The following is a 25,429-nucleotide window of genomic DNA, read 5'->3' as shown; positions in this document are numbered from 1 at the left end:
CAGCCATGATCTTTCTTGGGCAAACCACATTTCAACGATGGCCTTCAAAGCCAGCTGCCGATTGGGCTTCCTCCGTTGTACAAAGTCCTTCCTTGGCACACCTGAACTCCTGTACACCTACAAGGCTTTCATCTGCAGCTTGATGGAGTACTGCTCTCCCCTCTGGACTGGCTCCCTGCCTCATATCTTGCTCAGCTTGACTCCGTGAAAACCAAGGCCTTAAATATCATTGGAATCTCCCACACTGAAGCTGAGTCTATGGGCTTGTCACTTTCCCACCGCAGACAGGTCGGTGGTCTCAGTCTTCTGTTACTTCCTTTCTGGTCTTGCACCCTCTGCTCTTTTCATGCTTTGCCCCCCTCCCCCCCCCCCAGGTTTCTAAAGGGCTCACAGTCCACCATCATCCCTTTTCTGGTAAAACTACCTAAATCCAGGATCACTGCTCACCTCCACTCATTTGTTCCTCTTTTTTTTTTCTTCCTGCTTGTGGAATCGACTTCTACATCCTCTTCAATGTCATTCTTCCCTCCAGGTCTACAATGCAGCTGTTCACCGCCATCTCAGATCGTACCCAATCCAAAAACAATAATCATTTCTCCCCATTTTAACCCCCTAAAAACCCAAATCCTTCCTAACTTTCCAGTTTTTCCTCCTTGGAGTTTTCTTCTCCATGCACGCGTGTTTTGCATCCTGTTTTTGTATGTTGCATGCTGATCTGTTCAGTGTGCTAGTTCTTCTACAAGCTTCGGCTGTGTATAAGAAAAGCAAAAAAGACAGCCCATCAGGGAGACCCACTGCTTAAAGTAAACCTACAGGGGGATATTAATGTAATAATTATATCAATTAATACATAAAACTCCTTCCCTCCCCAAAAGAGTAAAGTGTGCCCAAATCAGAGGAATGAGTCAGAAAAGACTCAATTTGGTTTCGTGCCTGTGAAAAGACCACCTGGAGATTTGGGCAGAAAGTTGAATGGAGAGTGTTCCTGATGCAGCAGGAGGAGGACAAATTTATGGGGGTGGGGGTCAAGAGGAGAGTGTGCCCTCATATTCGGCCTGCACATCATTGAGCTCAACTGGTACCTCTTCCAGTAATGTTACGGTCATGGGGTTTGATTACTGGACTTTCCCATTCCAACAAGCAGAGTGATTATAATAATAGACAGGAAAGAAATTTCCAGGCAGCATGGAAGGACAAATTCCAATGGCTCGAATACAGCGCAGATAATGATGATAATAAAATATTCTGTGATGTATATCAGAGCTATCCAGCTCGAGCTGATCAATTGGGGCCCTTCACTGAGTCGATGAACTTCAGGTATGTGTTCCATTAACAAACAGCTTGCTATCACTTTACAAGCGGCTTGCTTGATTCAAAGTGCACAGGCAAGCACTCCAACAGAACGGGGGTGCTCGCACCACTTCACAACGTGGTGGTATTCGAACAAATGCTGACCGGGCCGTTGTTTTCAGTTTTACTCAATCCTTTTGTGACAATTTCCCCAAACTAATTTCGAGTGTTCGGAGTGGCTGCAGAGTACGAGGAAGAGGGAAAGAAAGATAAAGAGATGGAGAGTCAAAAAGAGAAGCCCCCTGCCAAGCTTATCTATGGATTTAACCACTGTTCATTTTGGGGAGGGGAATGGAGGTGTTTTGCATGTTTGTAGATCTTGAAGAATTAGGATGAAAAGTAGAGTAAATATGAAAGTATGTGTAATTGCATTACATTAGTTTGCTGTTTTTACTTTGTGTCCATTGGACCGGAAGCACTGGCATGGAGTTGGGTAGAGAGGAAGAGTGTTGGGGTGAAGTGCATTATTGGGCTTCACTTTGTTTTGATTGTCGTGATTCTGGAACTGCAATAAGCTCGATCGTTATCTTTGAACATTGCCTCCCTAACTTTGCAGTTTGAAATGTACATTTTCAGTAATACGAGTTTCCCCAAACTAATTTCTGTGGACTATGCACTGGATTGGCCCATGCTAACAACCAGTTCTGTGAGCAAAGCAGCCCACAGGAGGTGTTAAATTGTCAGTGTTGCAAAAACATTTTTGCAACACAATGGTAACAACTTGTTCTTTGATAAAAACGATTATGGTGGCCAATAAAGATCGATAACACGATGTACCTGACGTCTTTTAAAGGGATGTAGTATTGGCTCTTTTACAAAACACACTGTTACGGGCCGGGGGTCGGCCGCCAACCGACCGCTCTGAACGGAGCCCCAAGTCGAGTCGGCCCGACCGATCGCCCGGAATATAGATCGCCGCCCGGATAAGTCCGAGCGACGGGTCCTTGTACAAGAACCGAAATATGCCAATCGGCAGATCACGTGGGGTAGGGTCGATTGCCAATCTTCAATGCACCTAAATACCCACGTGATCCAACTACCGGGGTATTCCACCCTCGACGGATCTTGTACGGAACAAACCGCCGAGGCGAGCCTGTCCCGTGCGCGATTCCGAGCGGCTTAATCGCCAAGAACCGTCGGTCCAAATGTCCCCCTTTTACGGCAAACCAACTGCTTTCTAACTCCCAACACACGAAATGCTCAGTCAATGAAAGAATCGACGCAACGAGCTGAAAACATTTAACAATTGGGGTATTTATTAATAATAATGGGGAACTAGGGAAGCACGTATGAGCAGAACTATACTGACTTTATGAAATACGATGCAAACATTTACAGCACACAAAGCACTTAACAATTTCCTACTTATTAGACGGGCCCACGGACACACGTACGCACACACACACCCAAGAAATGGTGGCAGAGGCCTTTAATAACGAGCTCCAGCTCGGAGGACAGATGAGCTGAAACCCAGAGCCTATCTCGAACCTCTCCACCTCGTGTGGTCTTCAAGTTGTTCGGACCCGGGCTCCAGCGAGAGCGAGCTGGATCTAATCGCCGTGAGCCGCTATCCTTCCCGAGCTCCCACGAATCCTCCCGTGCTTCTCAACACGTGCTGGTGAGACGAGGCGCCGATCCTTCCCGTCGATGCGTCGCTTCCCCGAGGAACCACCTCCAAGAAGAGGTCGATGAGTCGCACCAAGCCAGGAACCAAAATGGAGAACAAAGAGCTCCACGAACCAAGAAGAAGCCACCACTCGCAGCTTGAGCCGAGCAACCGGCTTAACTTTCTTCCAAACAAGGCAGCTTGAAGCAAAAAGCTTTCAAAAGCCTCCGACCCTAACCCAAGCCAAACAGGACCCGAAGGTCTGCTGAGCGACTACTCTCTCCGAAGCAAAAAGCTTACTACTCCAACTCCCTAACACGAACGAAGAAAAGATCTCCTCTTATCCTTCTCCCGCCCCCTCCCCCACGCCCGGCGTGACTCATTCCCTCGTGATCCATCCCCCCGCTCAACCATGGGTGGGAGAGAGTTGTTGACATCATGAGTCACGGGACGGCAGGATTCTTCTTCCTCTTCGCAGAAGAGGGAGAGGGATGTCTCCATTGTTCGTTCCCTAACTATTAAATCGATCCACAGTGTATCTAATCGATTTCTGAACATTTAAACAATGGAAGGTGAGCTATCTCGGGAACAAGCACTTATCGACATAGCTGATTAAAGGAACCTGTATGTTGTGTGCAATTGAATTCCAAATTCGTAACAAAACATTAAGGTTTCTTTGGTTTTTCTCATAACAGGAACTTTTCTGCACTAAATGTACAAATTATTTTTTCGTACTCTGTGAATCACATTCACTGCTGTCCTCGCTTCCCTCTTCCTACCCTCTCCAATGATGCAGAGCTATTTACTTTGCTGCTTATTCGTTCTCAAAGGATAAGTGGAGCCATGTGTTTGAGTCTGAGACGACAGCTGTGTACATGTGTTCTGCAGCATGTGCTGGTGGGTAACCACATGTTCCTCTCCCAACCTGCATGATCCCTGACCCTGAGGCCTAACATAGACCTTTACTTCTTTCTTATTCTGAGGTTGCACATTTCTACTCCATCTTGCATCATTCTCCGAGTTATTTTGTAGACCTTCTGTTGGTGTGCAATTTGAAGTATTGAGGAAGAGAGTTGTGGTCAAATTGTCATCAGCTAATGTTGCATACGCCATTTGGTTTTCTCAAGTTGAAACTTCACTGAAAATGTCTATCTTTTTTTTTCTTTTTGTCTTTCTTGAATATAACATGAAAAACCATGGTCACATGCTCAGAAAATGAGTAAACATTCTGTGGACTATACACTGTAGTGCTGTTACCAACACTCAACAGTTCCATGTTCCATGCATCAATTGAGCAGTTAAGGGACAAAAAGTCTTGTGATCTTCCATCATGCTTCTCCTACTCTCAAACCTCTACTCCATCTTCTTTCACACGATTCTTTGTCATGTCCTCTTCCTTTCACTTCCTCTAACACTGCTAAGTCTCCATGTTCCCAGCTCGATCGCAGAGTGATGCCACAATTTCCGGCTCGTGCTTCGTCGTCGCCAACTCCACATACTTGACCATCTCTCACTCTAATTTAGACGAGATGCTTGACTCCACATGGCTGATTTATGTTTGTAAATATGTGACTATATTTGCATCAGGCCTTGCTCCTCCATCTTGGAAAGTTGCTCATATCACCCTTGTTCACAAGAATGGTTCCAAGTCTGTTCCATTCTACTACAGACTGGTCAGTCATCTCCCCATCATTAGTAAAGTTGTGGGATTATCATTGCTGCAGACCTCGGTCACCAACTCTTTTCTAATTCGCTAACCTATGGCAACCAGTTTGGCTTCTGACTTGACTATTCCACCATGGATGTGACTCAATCTGATAGCAGTGGAAGAATGTCTTGAACTACAACCAAGAGGTTAGAGCTATCTCTTGAGTCTTTCACACTGGCATACAAACTTGATTTCTCAGTTGTGTTCCGTTGGTATTTGGGTCCCACTGCTCAAAGGTTTGTCTGATTTCCTCAATGTGGGAAAAATAGGGTGTGGTCCTTGATGCTGTCCTAACCAATCCAGCCAATGCAGGTTGCACAATCCAGCCTCGTAGGACCAACTTTATTTCTGATCTATATCAATGGCCTCTCCATCTCCTTGGAAAGTCCTCTGTACCATTTTTGCCAATGACTTGACCCTGTGCAGAACTGTGCATTATGCTTGTGAAAGGCTGGCTGCTACTGAATGCCTTTCATCAGACATTGACAGGCCATTATGACTGCTTTCTGCTTTTTGTATTAACCCTCGTTTAGCTTCTCCACTATCCAAGACACTTGTATCAAAAAAAAAGTCACAAGGATCTCCAATATTTCAGGAAATATTAAAATAGGAGTTCCCTTACAAGAAACCTCGATACAGGAGGAGGTCGTTGGGCCCATCGCCCCTGCACAATGATTGCCAACATATGGTTGTTCGTCCCTGCTCTATCTTTTTAAAATGCTGAGCACAGAGCATGGACCATTTTTTTTAGCCGCATCTCGTTGCGAACGCTGGCTCAAAGAGAGCTCCGCGTTCTTCTTCTTCTTCTTCTGGTGAAGACAAAACCTTTAGGACGTGGCTCTTGGACACATTTGTCGTTGTTAAGTCTTTGGTATGATTCGGCTGGGGTTCGGTTCAAACTACCAACCACCTGGACTCTCCGCCACTGAATGTGGTTGATGATTTGTCATACACTATTCATTTCTTAATACCTATGGATGCAAGCAGCACCAATCCTGTTATTGGACCGACCGATCACCGTGGATTTTCCATAATGTCTACGTAAATGACACTGGAGTTATGGACAAGCTCAAAACGTTACGAATATCCAGTGTTATAGTTCCGGAATTTGCGCGTCTGGTTTCCCAAAGTACTGTTTACTAACCTGCTGCCCTTTCTTGTTTTGCTCCTCCATAAGCCAAGACCCTTGTATAGAACATTTATTTATTTATTTATTTGCAAGTCGCTTGGATATAGGAGGAGGCCATTTGGCCCTTCATGCCTGTGCTTCATACACACCCCATCAATTCAATCTATTAATCCATTCATCTTCTACAATCCAAAGCTAATAGTGCAATTTTAATTTCTACTGAGACCATGAATTGTATTCTCTTGCATTCCGGGGATGACGGAGCATTTTGGTTTTTCGTCTGAAACGGCTTGCTCATAAATTCGATTCTGATTAAAGTGAACAAACAACGGAATGATATGATTAGTGTTGGCATTGCAGGTTAGCGCGAAGTGGTCTCAATATTTACTTTGCATTATTATTATTATTTTTTGGCCCAGTGACTTTTCTGTGACTTGTTTCGGGGCAGCTGTTGCATGTGAGTGATGACTTGGTTTTTATTTTAATTTTTGTTTTTTTTAGGTTTTACTGCCATCACTGCCACAAACCCGATCTGGCTGGTGAAAACAAGAATGCAACTGGAAGCTCGGTGCGTAAAGTGCAATTTGTGTTTTGTGCATTACTGATATCCACCGCACACAATATTTTGCATCTTTACTTCTTCTCCCGCCCTATACCTATACCATCTTGTACCTATCAAAGGGCGGAGGAGCTCCTTGTGAGCCAACGGCCATCCATATCTAGTGCCCAACTGTGTCTGCGGACGTCCTCCTGCAGTTGGGTCACTTCTTATTAGGAGGTTGGTGGCAGGATTTGCACTCCGGCCACCGTAAAACCCTTCATTCCGCAAAACGCAAAAAAATCTGAAAACCCACTCCGTGGGAGTACCTCCTGTGCAGCTTCCCTTCGCAGGGCAGCTCACCGGATGACGGGATTGGGGCAAAGCCTTCGGGACCCCCAATCTTTGATAGGAGGGAAACCACGGGGTAACATCCCTGGGTCAGATTGCGGGAGAGTGTGTCGGAGTGGTGCTGAGGTGTCGTCCACCAGACGGCGGTCTCCTTGGGTTAACCTGAGGCGGTCCCTTCGGGTGGGTGCCTGGAATGTCCTATCCCGAAGAGAGGATGATCACCTGTCTCTGTTATCATCTGAGCTCAAGCGTTTGGACATCGGGATTGCAGCTCTCTCTGAGGTTCGGAGACCGGATTGCGGCGAGATAATGGTGGGTGGTTACACCTACTATTGGTCTGGTTGCTCTGATGGTTACCATACCCAAGGAGTTGCTGTAGCTGTGTCCAATAAGCTGACCCCAATGATAAATTGAGGTAACACCGGTCAACGAGCATATTATGAGATTAAGGATTCATCACTCCTTAGGTGTCATTTCCCTGGTCTCTGTTTATGCTCCGACTGAGGCGAGTGATCTCACCGTGAAGGACACATTCTACGCCACACTCGAGTCTGTGGTTGATCAGTGCCCCAGACGAGATACACTTCTAGTCTTGGGGGATTTCAATGCATCGACTGGAACTGATAGGGACGGTTATGAGGTGTGTGTTGGTCCCCATGGGTCAGGAACTATGAACCAGAATAGCACTAAGTTCCTTGACTTTGCAAGAAGTCATGGACTTAGGGTGGCTGGTTCATGGTTTCAGCGCCCACAAGCTCATCGCTGGACTTGGTATTCCAACGCTGGCGGTGTGGCAAAGGAGATTGACCATGTCCTCATTGACGGTCGTTGGAGGATGATCCAGAACTGCAGGGTCTACCGGAGTGCTCAGTTCCTCAATACTGACCACAGGCTTCTTGTAGCAACTCTAAAGCTGCACCTTAAATCCTGGAGAATGGTACCATCCCAGCCGAGGCTGGATGTTGCCAAGCTCAGGGATGAGAGAGTAGCTGAGGAGTTTGCGAACAGGCTGAGTGGACACTTGGGGGGTCTGGGTGCTTTGGGGGGTCCTGAAGAGTTATGGAGCGCCTTCAAGACCACCGTCCTTGATGTTGCCGGTGGATGTCTTGGAACTCACCGCAGGGCAAAGAAGAATTTTGTCTCTCAAGGGACACTGGATACCATTGACCAGAGTCGCAGGGCCAGGCTGAATGGCAGAGCTGAGCTGTTCAGGGAGCTGAGGCGTAAAACTGTACGTGCACTGAGGGTGGACAAGGAGGCCTATGTGCGAGGAATCTGTGAGGGGGTAGAGCATCACCTGTGGACAGGTGATTCTCATCCCGCTTACAGGGGAATTCGCGCATTACGTTCATCCAAGCCCATCCCTCGGAGCACTACAGTTCGAGCAGAGAGTGGTAGGCTCTTGACAGAGGAGTCTGAAGTGAAGGCCCGCTAGGCCGGTTACTTTGAGCGGTTGTACCAGGCTGATCCCCCAACTGTCAGTTTGGACGTCAAGGGTGTTACAATCCCTGTTGCTGACCCTCGAATCAACTGTGGTCCACCTACGCTTGTGGAAACACGGGCTGCGGTGAACCAGTTGAAACGGGGCAAAGCTCCAGGGATCTGTGGCATCCATGCCGAACTTCTCAAGGCTGGTGGAAATGCTGCACTCGTGTCATTGCATGCAGTTTTGTGCTCTGCCTGGAACACAGGCATCATCCCAACTGACTGGAAGAGGGGCCTTGTTGTCCCTCTCTGGAAAGGGAAGGGTGATCGCCAAGACTGCAACAACTACCGAGGGGTGACGCTGCTCTCAGTGCCAGGCAAGGTCTTTGCTCAGATAATTCTCGATAGGGTTCGCCACCATCTGCTTGAGCACCAGCGTCCAGAGCAGTCAGGCTTTACACCAAAGAGGTCAACGATTGACCGTATCCTTGCACTTCGTGTCCTCACCGAACGCAGACGAGAGTTTCGGCAGGGGCTGCTTGCAGCCTATGTTGATCTCTGTAAAGCGTTCGATTCAGTGAATCGGGATGTCCTCTGGAGGATTCTTGGTCTTCGTGGGGTGCCACCAAAACTGATCGATCTGATGTCTGAACTCTACTCTGGTACTGAGAGTGCTGTGAAGTGTGGTGGTACCATCTCTGACTTATTTCCAGTTGTTACTGGAGTTCGTCAGGGATGTGTACTTGCCCCCACACTTTTCAGCACTTGTATGGACTGGATTCTAGGGAGGATGTCGGAGAGATCAAGTTGCGGTGCGTCATTTGGGAATGTCAAGATCTCGGACCTTGACTTTGCAGATGATGCAGTCATCTTTGCGGAGACTTTAGACATCCTCTTGGGGGCCCTCGAGGTGCTGAATGAGGAGTCGGAGCCGTTGGGATTACGGGTTTCTTGGGTCAAAACTAAGATCCAGGCTTTCGGTGACATCTTGGATGCTGCTGTCCTGTCTGTGTCTGTTTGTGGTGAGGATGTTGAGGTCGTGGAGAGATTCACTTACCTTGGCAGTGATATTCATGTCTCTGCTGGCTGCGAGTCAGAGGTCAATAGACGTCTGGGTCGGGCCTGGGGAGTCATGGATTCACTGGATCATGGGGTGTGGCGCTGCCGGTACCTGTGCGGGAGGACGAAAGTCCGAGTCTTCAGGTCCTTGGTACTTCCAGTCTTGCTCTATGGGTGCGAGACTTGGACTCTGACCAAGGATCTGAGACGGAGACTTAATTCCTTTGGTACCAGGTCTCTTCGGAGAATCCTTGGCTATCGCTGGTCGGATTTTGTGTCCAACGAGCGGTTGCTGAGAGAGACTCGGATGAGATTTGTTACCTGCATAGTCCGTGAGCGTCAGTTGTGGCTGTATGGACATGTGGCTCGTTTTCCTGACTCTGATCCTGCTCACCAGATTCTCTCAGCGAGGGAGTCTCATGAGTGGAGGAGGCCAGTGGGTCGACCACGTGCCTCATGGTTGCAACAGGTTGACCATCATCTCAAGGAGATGGGGATGGGCCTGGCATCTGCCTGGGGGATGGCCAGACGGAGGCCCCTGGAGTACCGGCGGAAAGTGGACGCAGCGACGTGCTGTTCTGGCACATGCTCCCATACCAGACCTGACTTGACCTGACAATATTTTGACATCGGTAGATCAATACAATAATACATTCAAAGCTTTGCTTAATGTTTTAGATTAATGTTATAGAAAAGGATTATTCTATTTCAAAATTGCTTTGCTTTTTGAGCAATGTGATTATTTTAAACGGGTGATGTTCACCTTTACGATTCGGTCATTTTCACCAAGAACTCCTTTAAAGATATAATTTTTTTTCTGGGTGGATTGCATAATGTTTGGGGATATGCTAGGTTCTTTGTTCCCTTGTCCTATCTTTCAACCAGAGTTATGGTGCAGTGTCATAACACTGTCCTTCAGATGGGATTTAAGCTGGCTGTTTTGTCTGTAGTCATATTAGGCTGAGAATACAAAGGCATTTGGATTTTTACTGGGACCACATAAGCCTCTGATAAATTAACTGAGATGCTAAGTAAGCTTGTTGTTCGGTCAAAATATGTATATTAAGGGGATGGGTGTCAAACATTGTATATGATCTGTTGAAAATATAACTTTACCCTTTCTTTTTTTGTTTTTTGAAACAGACGTGCTGTGGTGGGCCAATAGAGCTTGTTTTTGTTGGCCTTTATAAGATAACTTTCATTTCCCTCTGTTTTTCTTCTTTGGTGACTTGCACTTGATTCATTGAAGAGCTTGTACATATATTGCATGAAAGATGGATTTTTTTGGATTTTTTTTTTTTTTTTTACATATGAGGCTTGTCTGTAGCTGACACACACACACACACACACACACACACACACACACACACACACACACACACACACACACACACACACACACACACACACACACTCACATTATTTATATATATATATATATATATATATGTGCGTGGCCGATAGAGCCACAATTTTTCATTAATAGTCAGATTGCAGTGTGATTACTGGTTCCAGTTCCTCGTGTATACAACCCAAAAACCTTAAGTAGATTTAATCCTTGTTTGGGGGGAATTTCAATAAACAATTTTTTTAAAAACCAACGTTGCATTCAGACATTTCAAGGAGATGTGCACAAATATTATTCTTTATAATAAACAGCTGCCAATCGTCATGTGTCAGGTAGAAAAAATTTGGTGATGTTATTAAAAAAAACGTATTGATATGGCAAACGGCTTGGCAATCAGGTTTTTATCAAATATATTTTGCTTGAAACTCACGAAGAGAAAGGTATAACCTTTGTAAACCATACACGATTCATATAAATAACCAATTGCTTTAGAAACAGCCACGAGGACAAAGGAAAACATGATTGCTCGTACACTGCTGAGGTTAAAAGTTAAAACCTCCACCACCTATCATCATCATAAGATATGGGATGAAACTTTTCCGCCAAGCACCCTGCATTAATCATAATCTTTTCTTAACCAGGCACCTATACACACACACACACACATACACACATACACACACATACACACATACACACACATACACACATACACACATACACACATACACACATACACACATACACACATACACACATACACACATACACACACAACACCCGTGGAGAGTCCCTTTGCAGATCCAAATCTACCCATATGTACCATATCCGTGTGTGCTGTTTATGTATCTTTACCTTGTAGTGACTGCTGACTACATCCTAATCGGAACATGAATTGTACCGCTATCGACTGTAGGGTGCTCGGCAAGTGGCTTTAGCACTCAAGCAAACACTCCAATGAAATGGTTGATATGGAACAGCTGATTGGTAATGGCACATACCTACAAAAAAACAAACAAAACAAAAAAATACACTCTGCACATTCCTTAATCTCTTCTTCACTCAATATAATCGTCCGAACAGCAGAAAAAGTTGAGTTTTTAATGCTTTGCTAAAATAAAATACACTTAGTTGTAAAAATCATTAATTGGTTCGCGGGCGCCAGCAGTGACCACTATTTTTGTTGTGTCTCTCTGTCTGTTTGTGACTCTCTCCAGAGCATAGCTCTGTGATGTTTGATGCTATCTTGGTGAAACTTGGACACAAGCTAGATATCATGGTCTAGTTGTGTCTTTTTGTATGAGGGGTGTCCCACGCCCCTTGTGGGTGGAGCCACGCCCACTTGAACTTTTTTTTTCTCGATTTCTTTTCTCGCAATTTCATTTCCTAGAAGTTGTGCGTAATGTCCATAAGTACAACATATTAAAAAAATCCGATTTGATTTGGTCAATTTTGACGGAAGAGATAGGTTTTTACGGTAGGGCTTCCTCAAAAGCTTCCACTAACTCAAAGCTTGTACCTATCGTGGCATTGTTCAATAATGCCCGCGAACCATCGTCGCCTCCCGGCTAGCTTGTTACAATTTTCAGATTTCGAGTTATTTAGTTTTGGAGTTATGGAGGTGACGGACGGATAGACTGACACGCACACTGACATTTAATATTATGGATTTGCATTTGCGATGCCCTCTTTAAGGTGTGTTCTCATATCTGAGTGCTTCTCTCTCCTTTGTACAGAAGGCGAGGTGGTGGTGCTATGAACACACTACAGTGCATACGGCACGTTTTCCAGCATGAGGGAGTGCGTGGATTTTACCGCGGTATGTCTGCTTCGTATGCGGGCATTACAGAGACTATCATACATTTTGTCATCTATGAGAACCTCAAGCGCCACCTTCTGTGCCATTACGTGCCAATTGGACGGCAAGATGAGCCACCAGAGATGGAACCCAGCATCTTCCTCGGCATGATGTGTGCTGCGGCCACTTCCAAAACTTGTGCCTCGTGCATCGCGTACCCTCACGGTGTGTATACTTCAGAAGGGTTGTTTTAATTCTCCTGGTTAAGAGATTATTATCCCTTGATGTAGTTTATTTTTTTGGATGAAAAGGTGGATGGAGGGACCCCTTTAGGGTTTCAAGGTATTGGTATTCAACCAGCCCACCATAAGATAAGCAAAAATACATCTTGCTTTGGAAGCAGCAGCTGTATCTTTAAAATTATTTGCGATATACTTACAAAGATTGTTATGCTGCTGGACAACTTTGAAAAGATGCCACAAACATGTCTCAATATGTTTGGACAGGATTTTCCATACCAGTCAGCCAATATCCTAAATCTTAGTCGTGACACATTAAACGTCAATGTCAAGTTCTTCTTCTCATAATTTATTTTCAATCCTGAGGAAAATGTAATGCATCTAATGTGGAAACCAATGCAGTACACGGGGTTTGAATTCGGGATGCCAGCATCATGAGCTAAGTGCTCAGATGGAAACACCAAAAGGGTCATGCTCTACTTGTCATACTAACCTGAGTGTCCTTTGATGCAACAATTGGAATCTCTTATTTTAATGTCGCTCTCCCTTCCCCTTCTTACCTATTTCCCTCTTATTCTGCCTCCATAGAGGTTCTACGAACACGCCTTCGTGAAGAGGGGTCACGCTATCGCTCGTTGTGGCAGACGTTCTGCCTGGTCCTCAGAGAGGAAGGTTATCGCAGTCTGTATCGTGGTCTCACAACACAGCTCATCCGTCAGATCCCCAATGCAGCCATCCTCATGACCACCTACGAGTTGGTCATTTCACTCTTTCAAAACTGAAACCGCTGAGAATCAACATGCCTGATTGTGAGTGGTGCATGTTGGAACCCAGAGGAAACTGCTGCTTTCTGGAAGTGTTTCCGCTCAGGTCATTTGCAGCTGGAGATTGCACTGATGTGGGTGCCAAGAAAGATTTGTGCCCCATACAGTACGTCAACCCCAAGGAGCCAAAGGTAGCGACACATTGACTTCGAACTGTTCTTGAAATCTTTCACGCTCTTCTCCTTCTGCAGGTCTCTTCCTATCAATATTCTTTTACACTCTGTTCTATTTATTGTCCACTATGTACTCTTGTACAAAGGTCAACATTTCGAAAGGTGCAACATTATTACATTAACATGTTCAGAATGTATAACCCCTAGCCTTATTCCCCATTCAAGTAGAATATTCTTCGAAATCATCAGGTCTTGGATCCAGAACGTGCTTAGCGAGCAGATTGGAGAAGAAGACCTTGAATTCAGACCAAGCAAAATACAAGAAGAAGGAAAAAAAATACTTGTAGACAAAATAGAGGAAGAAAAGGGCAAAAAAAAGGTAACGTAATGACGGTGTGGAAGCAGGTGGATGCAACAAGAAAGGGGATGAGGAATTATTGAAGAAAGTGGACTGACTCCTTAGTTTGGTATGAGAAAGAAAACCTACGTGATTAGATGAAGATATGACAGGTACAGAACATCAATCACCATCTGAAAAAGCGTCCGGTGAGGACTTTGATCTGGAACGTAAACTCTTGTTGTCATTGAAGCTCGACTTTGGTGAAATCAGATGAGCACGAGTTTGGTGGCATTTCAGAGCTGGTGTCTGAGGACAGCATTAGGAATTAAATACACGAAGAGGAACATATGTGAATGGGTTAGCGATGAAGGTGATATGACTGTTACCGTACATTCAGTGATGATTGTGACGGGCAATACGGTCTCTGGGTGGGACAGAAGAAGAAACTGGCGATGAGTGTTCTCGAAGGAAAGGAGAGAGTAAGGAAGAAAAAAAACATTCATGGTTTGCGGACATCTAGAAATTGACGAATGTGATGACTGTGGAGGTGAAGTTAAAGGTGACTTGTCGTGACCCATGTTTGTGAGGGTCTGAAAAGGCGATGCATCAATCAAGTAATCAATCCATCAGTTCTTCTTCCTCCTTCCATTTCTTTTATTTTTGTCGTCTTCTTCCCATACTCTTTCCCCTTTTCCTAGTTACATTTTACAAGCCAATGTTAACATGACTTCTTATTGCAATATTTGTGACATTTTGCAAATCAGGGCTCTTATTTTTATTTTTTATTCTTTTTGTTCTTTCCTACTAGCCTTTCAATAGGTTTGTTATTGTCTGTTGTTACTGATGGGCCTTTCTTTTGAGTCAGAAGTCCTAATCGATCCGTCTCGGCACTGAATTTGTCTTTCTTTTTATTTATTTTTTTTATTTTTAAACAACTCTTTACCTGTTTACAGTTCATTCTTGTTCATTGTGCCATTACTCCACGGCAATTCGCGTATGTTAAAGCCATTTCGGTTTTATTGATGAAAACCACAGCACAGTATTTGTAAAACCTCTGATTTTGCACAAATTGTATCTCCATCACAAGCTTTCGAAAGCTCTCCTGAGCTTCCATTTCAGTATATCCTCAAAAAGACACTTTGCTGTTGTTTGGGCACTGGTACTCCATCAGGCAACATGAACGTATCCCCCTTACAGAAAACCTATCCAAAGCATCGGGGGTTATGCCAGCACTCTGGACATTTGGCAGTTCATTAACTCAAGCCTGAGACTTGGGTGTTTTACGCACAAAGTTACCTTTTTATTCCTTCTTTTTCAGCAGATTAGCAAGGAGTTTCACAAATGAAATCCACACCTTTGTCCAGACATACCTAAAATGGTACACAATTTTTGAGGGTCATTTCTCATTTTTGCCAGTTTTTCTTGTGACAAAAGCGGCGTTCAACACTTTACTGTATGTTTAAATGATCATTAGAAAGGTTCCATGTCATAAAAATGTGTGAAATCATTAGATTTATAAAAACCCGCCACCCAACCTCCATGAATACAGCGACACCACCGCTACGTTGCGAGTTTGTATGAACAGTTGCAGATAAATTTCAATTCGCTGATTAATGAATGCGTCGCAATTAAATCGATGAACGTGAACATCCGCCATGTTGTGCTCTTTGTGATTAAAGGGAAAACTCCAAAAGGTCGATTTATTCACGCCGACACTTATTTGATCATTTTCGTCGAGGTGAGACGCACCGCTGCTCGATGTATGTTCTTACTTCGCATTGACATTTTGTTGTCCAGCGATACGTTTTTGCCTTTTCAAGCGTCTGAACTGGTTGGACCGACCTTGCGCGGTTTTGTAAACCATCATCGGTGATGCGTCGCTACAATTCTCACAAAATGCCCATTCCTGTATGAAACCTGATGTTGCGAAAGGTGTTATTTTTCCAAACACTTCTATTTTGATTCCACACGTTTTTTGATTTTACTTACTATATCGGTCTGAAAAGCCTCAGCTTTTCTGTAACTTTCATGTGTGCTGGTTTTTATGTTCACGTCGCCATTTTCCTCCGTCGGAACGGCGAAGCGCTTAATAGACGGGCTCCCTTCCCAGTAACTTTCATCAACGCGATCTATGTTTTGTAGATGATTGGAGGGGGATTATAAAATGCACATTTCATTCTTCAGCGCTTTTTTTTGGGGGGGGGGGGAATTTGATGAGAAAAACTACATGACTGCAAAGGAAACACTCCCTCCATCACCCTACCACCTCCTCCTCCACTCCCTTTCCTTTCTTGGTGGTGTAAAGACTATATCACAGCTTGAGCCAAAACACTACACTACTTTCCACATTATTCAGCTCCCAAGCATTTCTGTAAGGTCTCAAAAGTTTGCTAAACTGTGAAACTAGGAGCGAAATATGGTATTGGTGAATCGTTTGCACTATGCCATGCCTGTCGTCATTTCCCCACCTTAAATACTCCCTTTCCTCCGGCAGGGGTCAGTAGTTAAACCACGTCTACAGGTGAAAATTGCTCGCTGTCTCCCCACTGCCAACGTGCTGGAAGGGGGCGTGGCTTATTTCATGCCCATGACCTGACCCTGGGTACTGCGAACACTGATGCAAGATTTGAGGGAAATTGGCCAATTTTAGTCCGAAGAAACATTGTAGTACAGGTTTCAACCTTGGTACACAACCCCATCGTAATTTGTCCGATCGGCCTTTAAACCAATATTTTCACGTTCCCTGCTCTTCGTCTCGACGTTAATTAGAATTTATTGCTCTTACATAATTTGTGGCCAAGACAGAAGCGCTCTTTGTCCTCGGATATACCGATTGGCAAGCCGTTGCAAAATATTTTTCTTCCTTCAGACCACAAAGTAAGTTTGATTTGCTTCCATCACAGTTTGGTACCTCTGGAAAGAACATTATGAATGAGATACACCATTCTGTGTATTTGAGTCGTTGCCAATGAAAGGCATTTTACGTGTCACCCGTCATATCTATTCTGTGCTCTGAGTGATTAGACAAATCCTGCAACGTATTCTATTACCAGCCGGTTTAAAAAGAAGAAAATTTTTTTTTGGCATACAGAACATCCGTTTAGCAATTTATTTGTTTTCTAAAGAAAAAAAAATGCAGTTTAGTAGGGATATGGCTCGCTATTAAGATCGGATCTCTCAAAATGTCAATTTCGATTCTGTCCGTATTTGGAAATGCAACAGAGCTGTTTTAAATTGCACGACGGTCTTTCTTGTCTTGTCGCATTTTGTGTACTTGGATTTTTATTTGCTGTGCCTGCAATTTATGTATATTTGTACAGTCTGTAAATAAATGTGAAACATTTATGATTATTCGAAGTCGAACGTACCTTTTTATATATATTTTATTTTATTTTATTTTCTTTCTTCAAGGCCTGGATAAATGTATTGTCTGCCTTTCTGACAAAATTTAACACGTCTTCAGGACGTGTACACAGCCATTTCAGGACTTCACTGTTAAATCCTCCACATGGATGCTCCTCAAGTCGTCCAGAAAGAACACTCTGTGACACCTGGATTATAAATGGGATGAATAAGCACTTCCAACCCAACTTCTTTTTTTTTTTTTTTCTTTTTCTTTTTTGAACAGGATTTAAGGTTCGTAGTGGAGCTGCCAAACACACATCTCACACGCATGGACATAGACGAACACACGAGACACAGCCACTGAGCTTGGAGGAAGTGCCGTAACTTCCTGGGGATTCTGGGAAACAATGGCACCACTTTTATTACTGCACTCAGCAGGGAATTTCTTAAGGATGTATCTACTCCTTCTGATGGTTGATCTATGAGGATTGCCCATGCCATATCCTTTTAAATGCTGAACATCAGGTAAGGAAGCAGCACGTACAATTTTTTTTTTAATGTCTTTGGTATGACTCAGCCCGGGTTTGAACCACCGACCTCCCAGACTCTAAGCGGACACTCTAACCACAACACCACTGAGTCTGGGTCTTCCGATCAAATGATAGTTCCTTCCATGAGACAAATAAACTGCAAGTTTCCTTAACTTCACTTCCCCCCAACCCCCCAAATAAAAAATGCAGGACAACCTTGAATGACCTTTGCATGTGGAACGGAAGCAACGGCTATGTGCTCGTCTTTCATTTTGTAAAAATGCTATCTGCCACAGTGACGAGGGGCTTCCTGTGCCACTGAGGGCATGAATGATTAAACCCAGGGAAGAATGAAGCATCAAATCGTTTATAACCTTGAATGGAAAGGTGGAAAATGGGCTAGAAGGAAAAGATGAATAAAAGTTGATTGTAGCGACAAAATGTTGATTTTGTCGACAAAATGTTGAGGCCCAAGTATATGCACATGGCTTCACTCAGGATTACTGAGACCTGGGTCAAACAATACGAACCAACACGAGTACGGTTTTATTAACCCAAACAGCAGACAACAGAGGACTTGACAGCCTTCAACTCGGACAGCTGCTGATTGGGGAAAGTGACTTCCCAGAACACACTAGGTGGTGATGGTGGTGGTGGCATCAGTTGTGGCGCTTTAATTGAAGGGAAGAAATCTCCCTCCCCAAGATATCCACACTGTGTGCTATAAACGCTGAGTTTCAAGCAAGGAAGCAGCAGAAGGCTACTCCGACTACCACCTACGGGCTTAACAGCCTCGTTTCTCCCTTTTTAATGGCAAATCACTTATTCTTTGTCAGTAGACACCATGGGATCTTTAACGACCACTAACAGACAGTTTCCCGAAGTAACATACCTTCTGGTATTGTGGAGAAAATGTTCAATTCCAACAGGAGGCCAGGAATGGGAAAAGGTACCAACGCTCTGAAAATAGTATGGTACATCAAAATCAAAACTGTTCTCAAGCTCCTGTTTTCTTGTAAATGAGACTATAATACAGAGGGAGGCGCTCTACCTCCACCATGCTTTCCTCGGATCCATCATTTTAAAAGGTTGGTCACTAGCAGGTCACACAAGCTCATGTACCAAAACATTAATTTCTGCCTCATGCACAGTTAATTAACCACAGGTGGACAAACCTCAGGACCATCACTTTCTCCCTGACCCCTTGGTGAACCCTAACCTCAGGTTTAAGGTTTAATCCACCCTGAGCAACAAGCTGTGCTTTTTGATGGATCAGCGCATGGACAACATCCAAGTGACGTCGTGTTGTACTTGGGCTATTTGGACCATCATGCCCATGTTGTATCCACACCCCACATTAACTTGATGAGTCAGTTTATCCCCTACATACCATTCACATCCCATTTAATTTTTCAGCAGGGAATTTAGTTGGGGCACAAACACACAATGGCCTACTGCCCTTCTCTTTTGAAGAAATATGTGTGACATTTAAGGTCTACTAAATGGAGAAGTGGCAGTGGCTTGACGTCCCAATTGGAAGGACCGCCTACTCCTATAAACACCTGCAGGCATTGTGCAGTTCACACGCAATTCATCGGCACAGGGGAACAAATGAACTAAATATCTGCGATCGCCAAGGATAAGCTTCCTCCGGCTTACCCTTAGCGATTGCCCGGGACTTACCCTTGCCCCCGTGATCTAATGATAGCCATTTTTTATTTTTTTTGGACCACCATATGATCTTGACCTTCAACATTTAGGGATAGAGTGTAAATTAAGAAAATGTGTTCCCATCTACAATCTATCCAAAAAACAACACATCATGAAAATCGGAGGAAATTTATTCCAGTTATGATTCAAAAGGTTTTTTTTGTTGTTAATTAGTTCATAATCTGAAAAAAATATTCAATAACACAAAAAAAATACACTATTGTGATGCAAGGACGTATATTGGAAGGCCAAGCGGTCTTTGAGATTCCACATTGACAAAATTGAGCAATGACAAAAAACGCTTTTTATTCAGGCCACCATTTGACCTTGACCTTTAACTCGGTGGGATATGACGTAAATGCGCATTGATCTGCGCGATCTAGAAAGGGGAATTTGGTTCTGATCTCACAAACCTTAGTCGAGTTTTGGTGGAAAAATGTTACAATGTCTATAATTGAATCATGACCTTAAAATGGGGTCAACCCTGCAGACTTTGTATTACCATTATTAATGAAAAAAATTTATTCCAAAAGTCCCAGCGAGATCTGAGATACAGCTCAGACATTGGCAGGAAAAAAAGGAAGAAAAAAAATCTAAATGGTGGTTTAGTTCTACGAGGGGTCTAAGAAACTCTGAGGTTGCAAATTGGGGGTACTAATTGTAGAAACAAACCTTATAACAGGTATAAGCCTTCCCTTATTTAATAGAGGGAGGCCTAATGACAAGATAGCACAGAGGTAAGGGCCTACAACACCTGCTTTTTCCACCTATTCGAGTTTGACCATGCTTGGTTTCTGAAATCGAGCAGAAGATTAGGGTGATGGGGTCAGGGAATGCACCCCTACCCCAGCAGGATGCAATCATGCTGTGCTTGGATGACCTGAAAACGAGCCCCGGGGTGAAACCCGAGGAAGGCCTGGAGGTCTTTGAAGCTTATCCATCAGTTGTTAGTTTTACCATCATGGAAAACACATTCAGCTTGCGAAGCAGGTCAACCATCTGTCCATCTCACTAGTCACTCCTCAAACGAGGACAAAACACCATGTGCCCTCTGTCGAACCCTCAAAGTCCCTTAAAAGCTTTATTAACCTCCGCCATATTCGAAGATGGATGGAGGTTACTGTTTTCACCCCTTTCTGTTTGTTTGTTTGTTTCTTTGTTTGTTTGTTTGTGAACAGTATTACGGAAAATGTCCTCGACGGATTTCGACGTAAACTTAGTGGGGGGGTTAGGTATGGTCCAAGGATCATACCATTACATTTTGGACTTGGTCTCCCCCCCCCAAAAAATAGAGAATTTTTTTTTGCATTTCTACATGTTTTAAGTGATTTCCAACCCCCCCCCCCCAATTTTTTTTACCCCCCCCCCAAAAAGGGGAAATTTTTTTTGCATTTCTACATGTTTTAAGTGATTTCCAACCCCCCAAAAAAAATTGTTCCCCCCCAAATTTTTTTTTTGCATTTCTACATCTTTTAAGTGATTTCCAACCCCCCCCAAAAAAAAAATTGTTCGAGAAAAAAAAATTTTGCAACTTTTTTTTTTTTCAACAAAATTTCGATTTCTTTTTTTTTGCATTTCTACATGTTTTAAGTGATTTCCAACCCCCCCCCCCCCCCAAAAAAAAAATGTTGGAGAAAAGAACTATAACTCTGTCAGCACTGTTGACATATTTAATGAATAAGATATGAGGTTCACTTGAGTGACCCAGCAGTAATGGCGGCGGAGGTTTTGCACTCTCCCTCTAGTTCATTCTGTTTTGATATAGTTCGAACCTATCCAGTTAACTTCCAAATGGCAGATGCGGTGAAAGAAGTGTGGGATCCGACCGTGACAAAATGGTCTTGGCATATTGCAAATATCAAAAGTCCAGACCACAAGAGACATTATATATTTCATATTCAGACCACAACAACAAAACGAGTATTTTGTTCAATTTTGTAACTTAGCTGCACCCTTTGGGTTAATTCATTGTTTGGTGCTGTCTCCATTTGGCATGCAGCATGTGGATTTGACGTGGTTTGCATCATTCCTGCCGCAAACGAATGTGGACGGAAATTATGTTTTCACCCATCTATCTATCTGCCTGTCTGTCTATTTGATTGTCTGTGAGCAGAATAACTCAAAAAGTTATGGACGGATTTGGACGAAATTTGGTGGAGATCTTGGATGTATGACAAGGACGAAATGATTAGATTTTGGTGAAGATCCGAATCCGGATCCAATAATTTTTTTAGTGATTCTTCACCATTGAGAGATCGGGCCAAAGACGATATGGAGTACGATATGTCAAACAGTTATGGATGGATTCAGACAAAACTTTGTGGATGAGTTGGGCAGGTGACAATAACAAGCCGATTAGATTTTGGTTGAGGTTCGGATGCAGATCCGGCCTAGCAATGTGGAACAAAACGTAAACCATTTTGCGAGACGATTACAACACTGTGTCCGTGTCCGTGTCCTTGTCTATATATATTTTTTCGCTTTAAAAATGGTTTTCTCTGCAACCGCTCGTCCAATCGATGTGAAACTTTAAACGTTGGAGCGACTCCGCACGGAGAATATTGTATTGATAACTCTGACGTCATAGGTCATATGGTATGGTAGCCATATTGGATTAAAGGAAAAATTTAGACCGTTTTTCTCCGAAACCGCTCAACGAACAAAACTGAAACTTGGCGCATGTCATCAACTCCCCATGTGGTATATAGGGCGATTAATACTGACGTCATTGGAGAAGTATTCCAGCCATAATTGGTTGAATTTAAATCCTTTACAAAAAAATCTGAAACTTCATAAATCTGATCTATGACCTGATGTGAGTGAAGAATTAAATGTATAACGTTCATAACTAATGCTAAGAAACTTGCATAATAGGGTGCATGAATGATATGGGTATATGGGCCACAATAAAGGTGTGTTCAGTTAACGATGGTATCATTGTTCAGAATGAATGTGTGCGTTCTAATTTCTGTTGTCATCACCCGCTGCCTAATTACAAATTACTGCTTTAACCTCCAGGGGGCACTGCATCAAGAGAACAGCAAACACTTCCAAAATGATGCAGCCAGAAGCCACGTGCTGCATAGTAATGAATGAGTTTTTCAGTTTAAACATCTCGCACATACACGATGTACGTGTAAAGGGGTTTTTTTTTGTTTTTTTTGTAGACAATATCGAGGCTCGTATGAGAGCTAACACACACAACGTATGACAAGGGCAGCAGGAGACAAGAGTGGGAGAGGGAAGGACAAAACAGTGGGAAACAGAGACATTAGGAGATAGAGGGATGGGGCGGGGAACACGGGGTAAACAAGATGGACACCACCGGGACTTTCAGGAAGGAAAGCAAGGAATTTGAAGGAGGTGGGTTTGGGGTGGATAAATGGGAGAAGAAAAGATCATGGTTTTAGATGGGGGAAGATAAGAGGTGGTGATGAACAGCTGTTTTTTAGACCTGGTGGGAAGAGTGGGATTGAAGAGAGTGTGGGAGTTTGTTCTAAAGGTCAGAAAAAAGAGGAATGAAAGAGTGAAGGTGAGCAGTGATTCTTGATTTTGGTAGTTTTACGAGAAGCGGGTTGCTGTCCCTTGAGTGCCCTGCGGAAATATGGGGGGGGGACAGGGCAGAGAGGGGGTGAGGCAAGAGAGGAGAAGGTATATGGCAGAAATGCCACCGACCTGCCTGCGGTGAGAGAGTGAGAGGCCCAAAGACATCTTCATTGCGGGAGATACCAATGATCCCAAATGCATTGGTCTCCACCACGTGCAGCCGAGAAAGATGAGAGGCGGGAGCACCAGCCCAGAGGGGAGAGCAGTGCCCTATCAGGCTGTGGACGAAAGCTTTGTATGTGATCAGGAGCTCAGGTGTACCAAGGAAGGACTTTGCATGACGGAGGATGCCCAGTCAGCGACTGGCTTTGGAGGCCAGCTTGGAAATGTGGCTTTCCCAGGAAAGATCTTTGCAGATAGTGAGACCCAGAAGCTTTAATGAAAGTATCTCTTCAAAAGGATTGCTGAGGAAGTAGATGGGGGGGGGGTGGGTTCATAGTCCTTTTGGAGAGACATAGTGAGTGTGTGAGATTTGTCAGGGTTGAAAGACTTGTTCCAAGTGTTGAACCAGCTTGTGATTTTATCCAGATCTGCAGAGTGAGAAGGCTGCTGCTTGCTGATCTGAGGGATGTTCCATGGCATGGCAGAGGGTGGAGTCATCAGCAAAGAGATAAAGATGATTTTCCAGAGAGTCGGAGAGATCATTGATGAAAACCAGAAAAGGAACAGGGCCCAGAACACTGCTTTGAGGAACTCCAGCGGGACAGGAAGAGGGGATGAGAGAACTCCATTTAGGGAAACACGTTGGCTGCGACAGTAGAGGAAGACTGTGAGCCATGAGTGGAGATCTCCTTGGATACCATAGGAAGAGAGTTTGGTGAGCAGGGTGGGGTGCCAGACCATATCGAAGCACCTGATATGTCTCTTGATATGGCTCTGATTTTCATGTCTGGCATTGAGTACCTCCATCCATTGTTGGAAGAGCAGAAGCAGCGTGTCCAGGGTAGAGTGACCTGGTAATTGGGAGAAGCTTAATCCATCATTGCTTAATGTCAGAAGCAATGATTGATTCCATAACCTTGCTGATGATTGGGAGAAGGCTGATTGGTCTGTAGTTGCAGGGATCTGTTTTTGCACATTTTTAATTCAGAGTGGTAATGTTTGCTGATTTCCAAGCAGATGGCAGATGACCTTGAGCAAATGAGAGGGTGAATAGAACAGAGATAGGGTGAGCAAGAGCAGCAGAGCAGGTTTTTAGGACGCGTGGGCTGATGCCGTTTGGACCGATTGCAGAATCTGAGTCAAGGTTTGACAGCAAGCTCTCCACCTTGTCAGGAGAAGTGGACAGAGTCTAGGAACAGCTGGGTGTGACTGGGTAAGGTGGGCACAGAAAGCGATGGGCTTGGGACACAAGATTTAGAAGCAAACATGGAGTTTAGGCATTCCGCCTTTAAACATGCCAAGGTTCGTACAAGTGAAGACAAACAACAAGCATGATGTGGGTTAAGTGCATACCGTACATGCAGGGAGGGCATGCTGTTCCCTGTATAACAGGTGACATGGACAGGTTGCAATAATATTACATGTGTATGGAATATTACTTAACAATACATTATCGTAGCCTATATACAGCAGTGCACATTTTTAATCAACTCATTCAATTTCTTAGTACCTGTACATTGTAATTGTATTATGGTTCAGTTCATCTCCCAGGACCATTTAGTATTTCATTTGGGGTGCATACGTCACAAGGTGTTAAACTCATCAGGTTCTTCATTGTAAAGTTCAGTTGCGAGATAGATTGACATATAGAAAGATAAAGAAATAAATGAAAAATCACTTGCAGAGCGACACTTGGCAAAACAGAACAAAGTATAACGGCACACAGTAAAGCGTATATCTCCGCCAGGCTGAACAGTTTACATTTTGTATCTCACTTATGGGCTGGATCTGAACCAAAATCTAATCCACTTGTTCTTGTCACCTAACCAACTCATCCACCTAGTTTTGTCATAACTCATCCACAACTTTTGAGATTGTGTGTGTTTGTGTGTATGTGATATATATATATATATATATATATATATATATATATATATATATATATATATATATATATATATATATATATATATATATATATATATATATAGTTTTTGGCCCTATTAATTTTAGAAATCAGACCTGTGTTGACCTTTTGACCTCAAAAATAATTAGTGGTTGAATTCAGTGACCTGATGTAAATCCTCTTTAAATTTCAAGTCACTTGGATGAAAATCGACAAGTTTAGAAATTTGGCTGATGTTGACCTTTTAACCTTTGTTGACCTCAAAAATAATTGGTGTTTGAATTCAGTGACCTGATACACAAATGGTCTTCAAATTTCAAATCAATCTGATGAAAATTGACAATTTTAGAAATTTGGCTGATGTTGACCTTTTAACCTATGTTGATCTCAAAAATAATTGGT

General features: G+C 43.7%; 1 protein-coding gene across 2 annotated transcripts in view; it reads left to right on the top strand.

Moving 5' to 3' along the window:
* SLC25A36 (solute carrier family 25 member 36) overlaps positions 1-17,179 on the top strand; it is a 39,819-nt gene extending 22,640 nt beyond the window's left edge. For both annotated transcript variants that reach the window (XM_085899344.1, XM_085899345.1), the window contains 4 exons: positions 3,753-3,853; positions 6,295-6,361; positions 12,251-12,537; positions 13,140-17,179. In XM_085899344.1, the coding sequence (XP_085755470.1) occupies positions 3,753-3,853; positions 6,295-6,361; positions 12,251-12,537; positions 13,140-13,333 (649 nt within the window). In that variant the 3' untranslated portion in view covers positions 13,334-17,179. The remainder of the gene's footprint in view (positions 1-3,752; positions 3,854-6,294; positions 6,362-12,250; positions 12,538-13,139) is intronic.
* The last annotated feature ends 8,250 nt before the right edge of the window (positions 17,180-25,429 follow it).

Source organism: Eptatretus burgeri, chromosome 10 (assembly GCF_056783735.1).
Source record: "Eptatretus burgeri isolate ZD-2024b chromosome 10, Ebu_testis_v1, whole genome shotgun sequence".
NCBI lineage: Eukaryota > Metazoa > Chordata > Myxini > Myxiniformes > Myxinidae > Eptatretus > Eptatretus burgeri.
The sequence above is the reverse complement of the archived record's forward strand: the minus strand, read 5'-3'. Positions and strand labels throughout refer to the sequence as shown.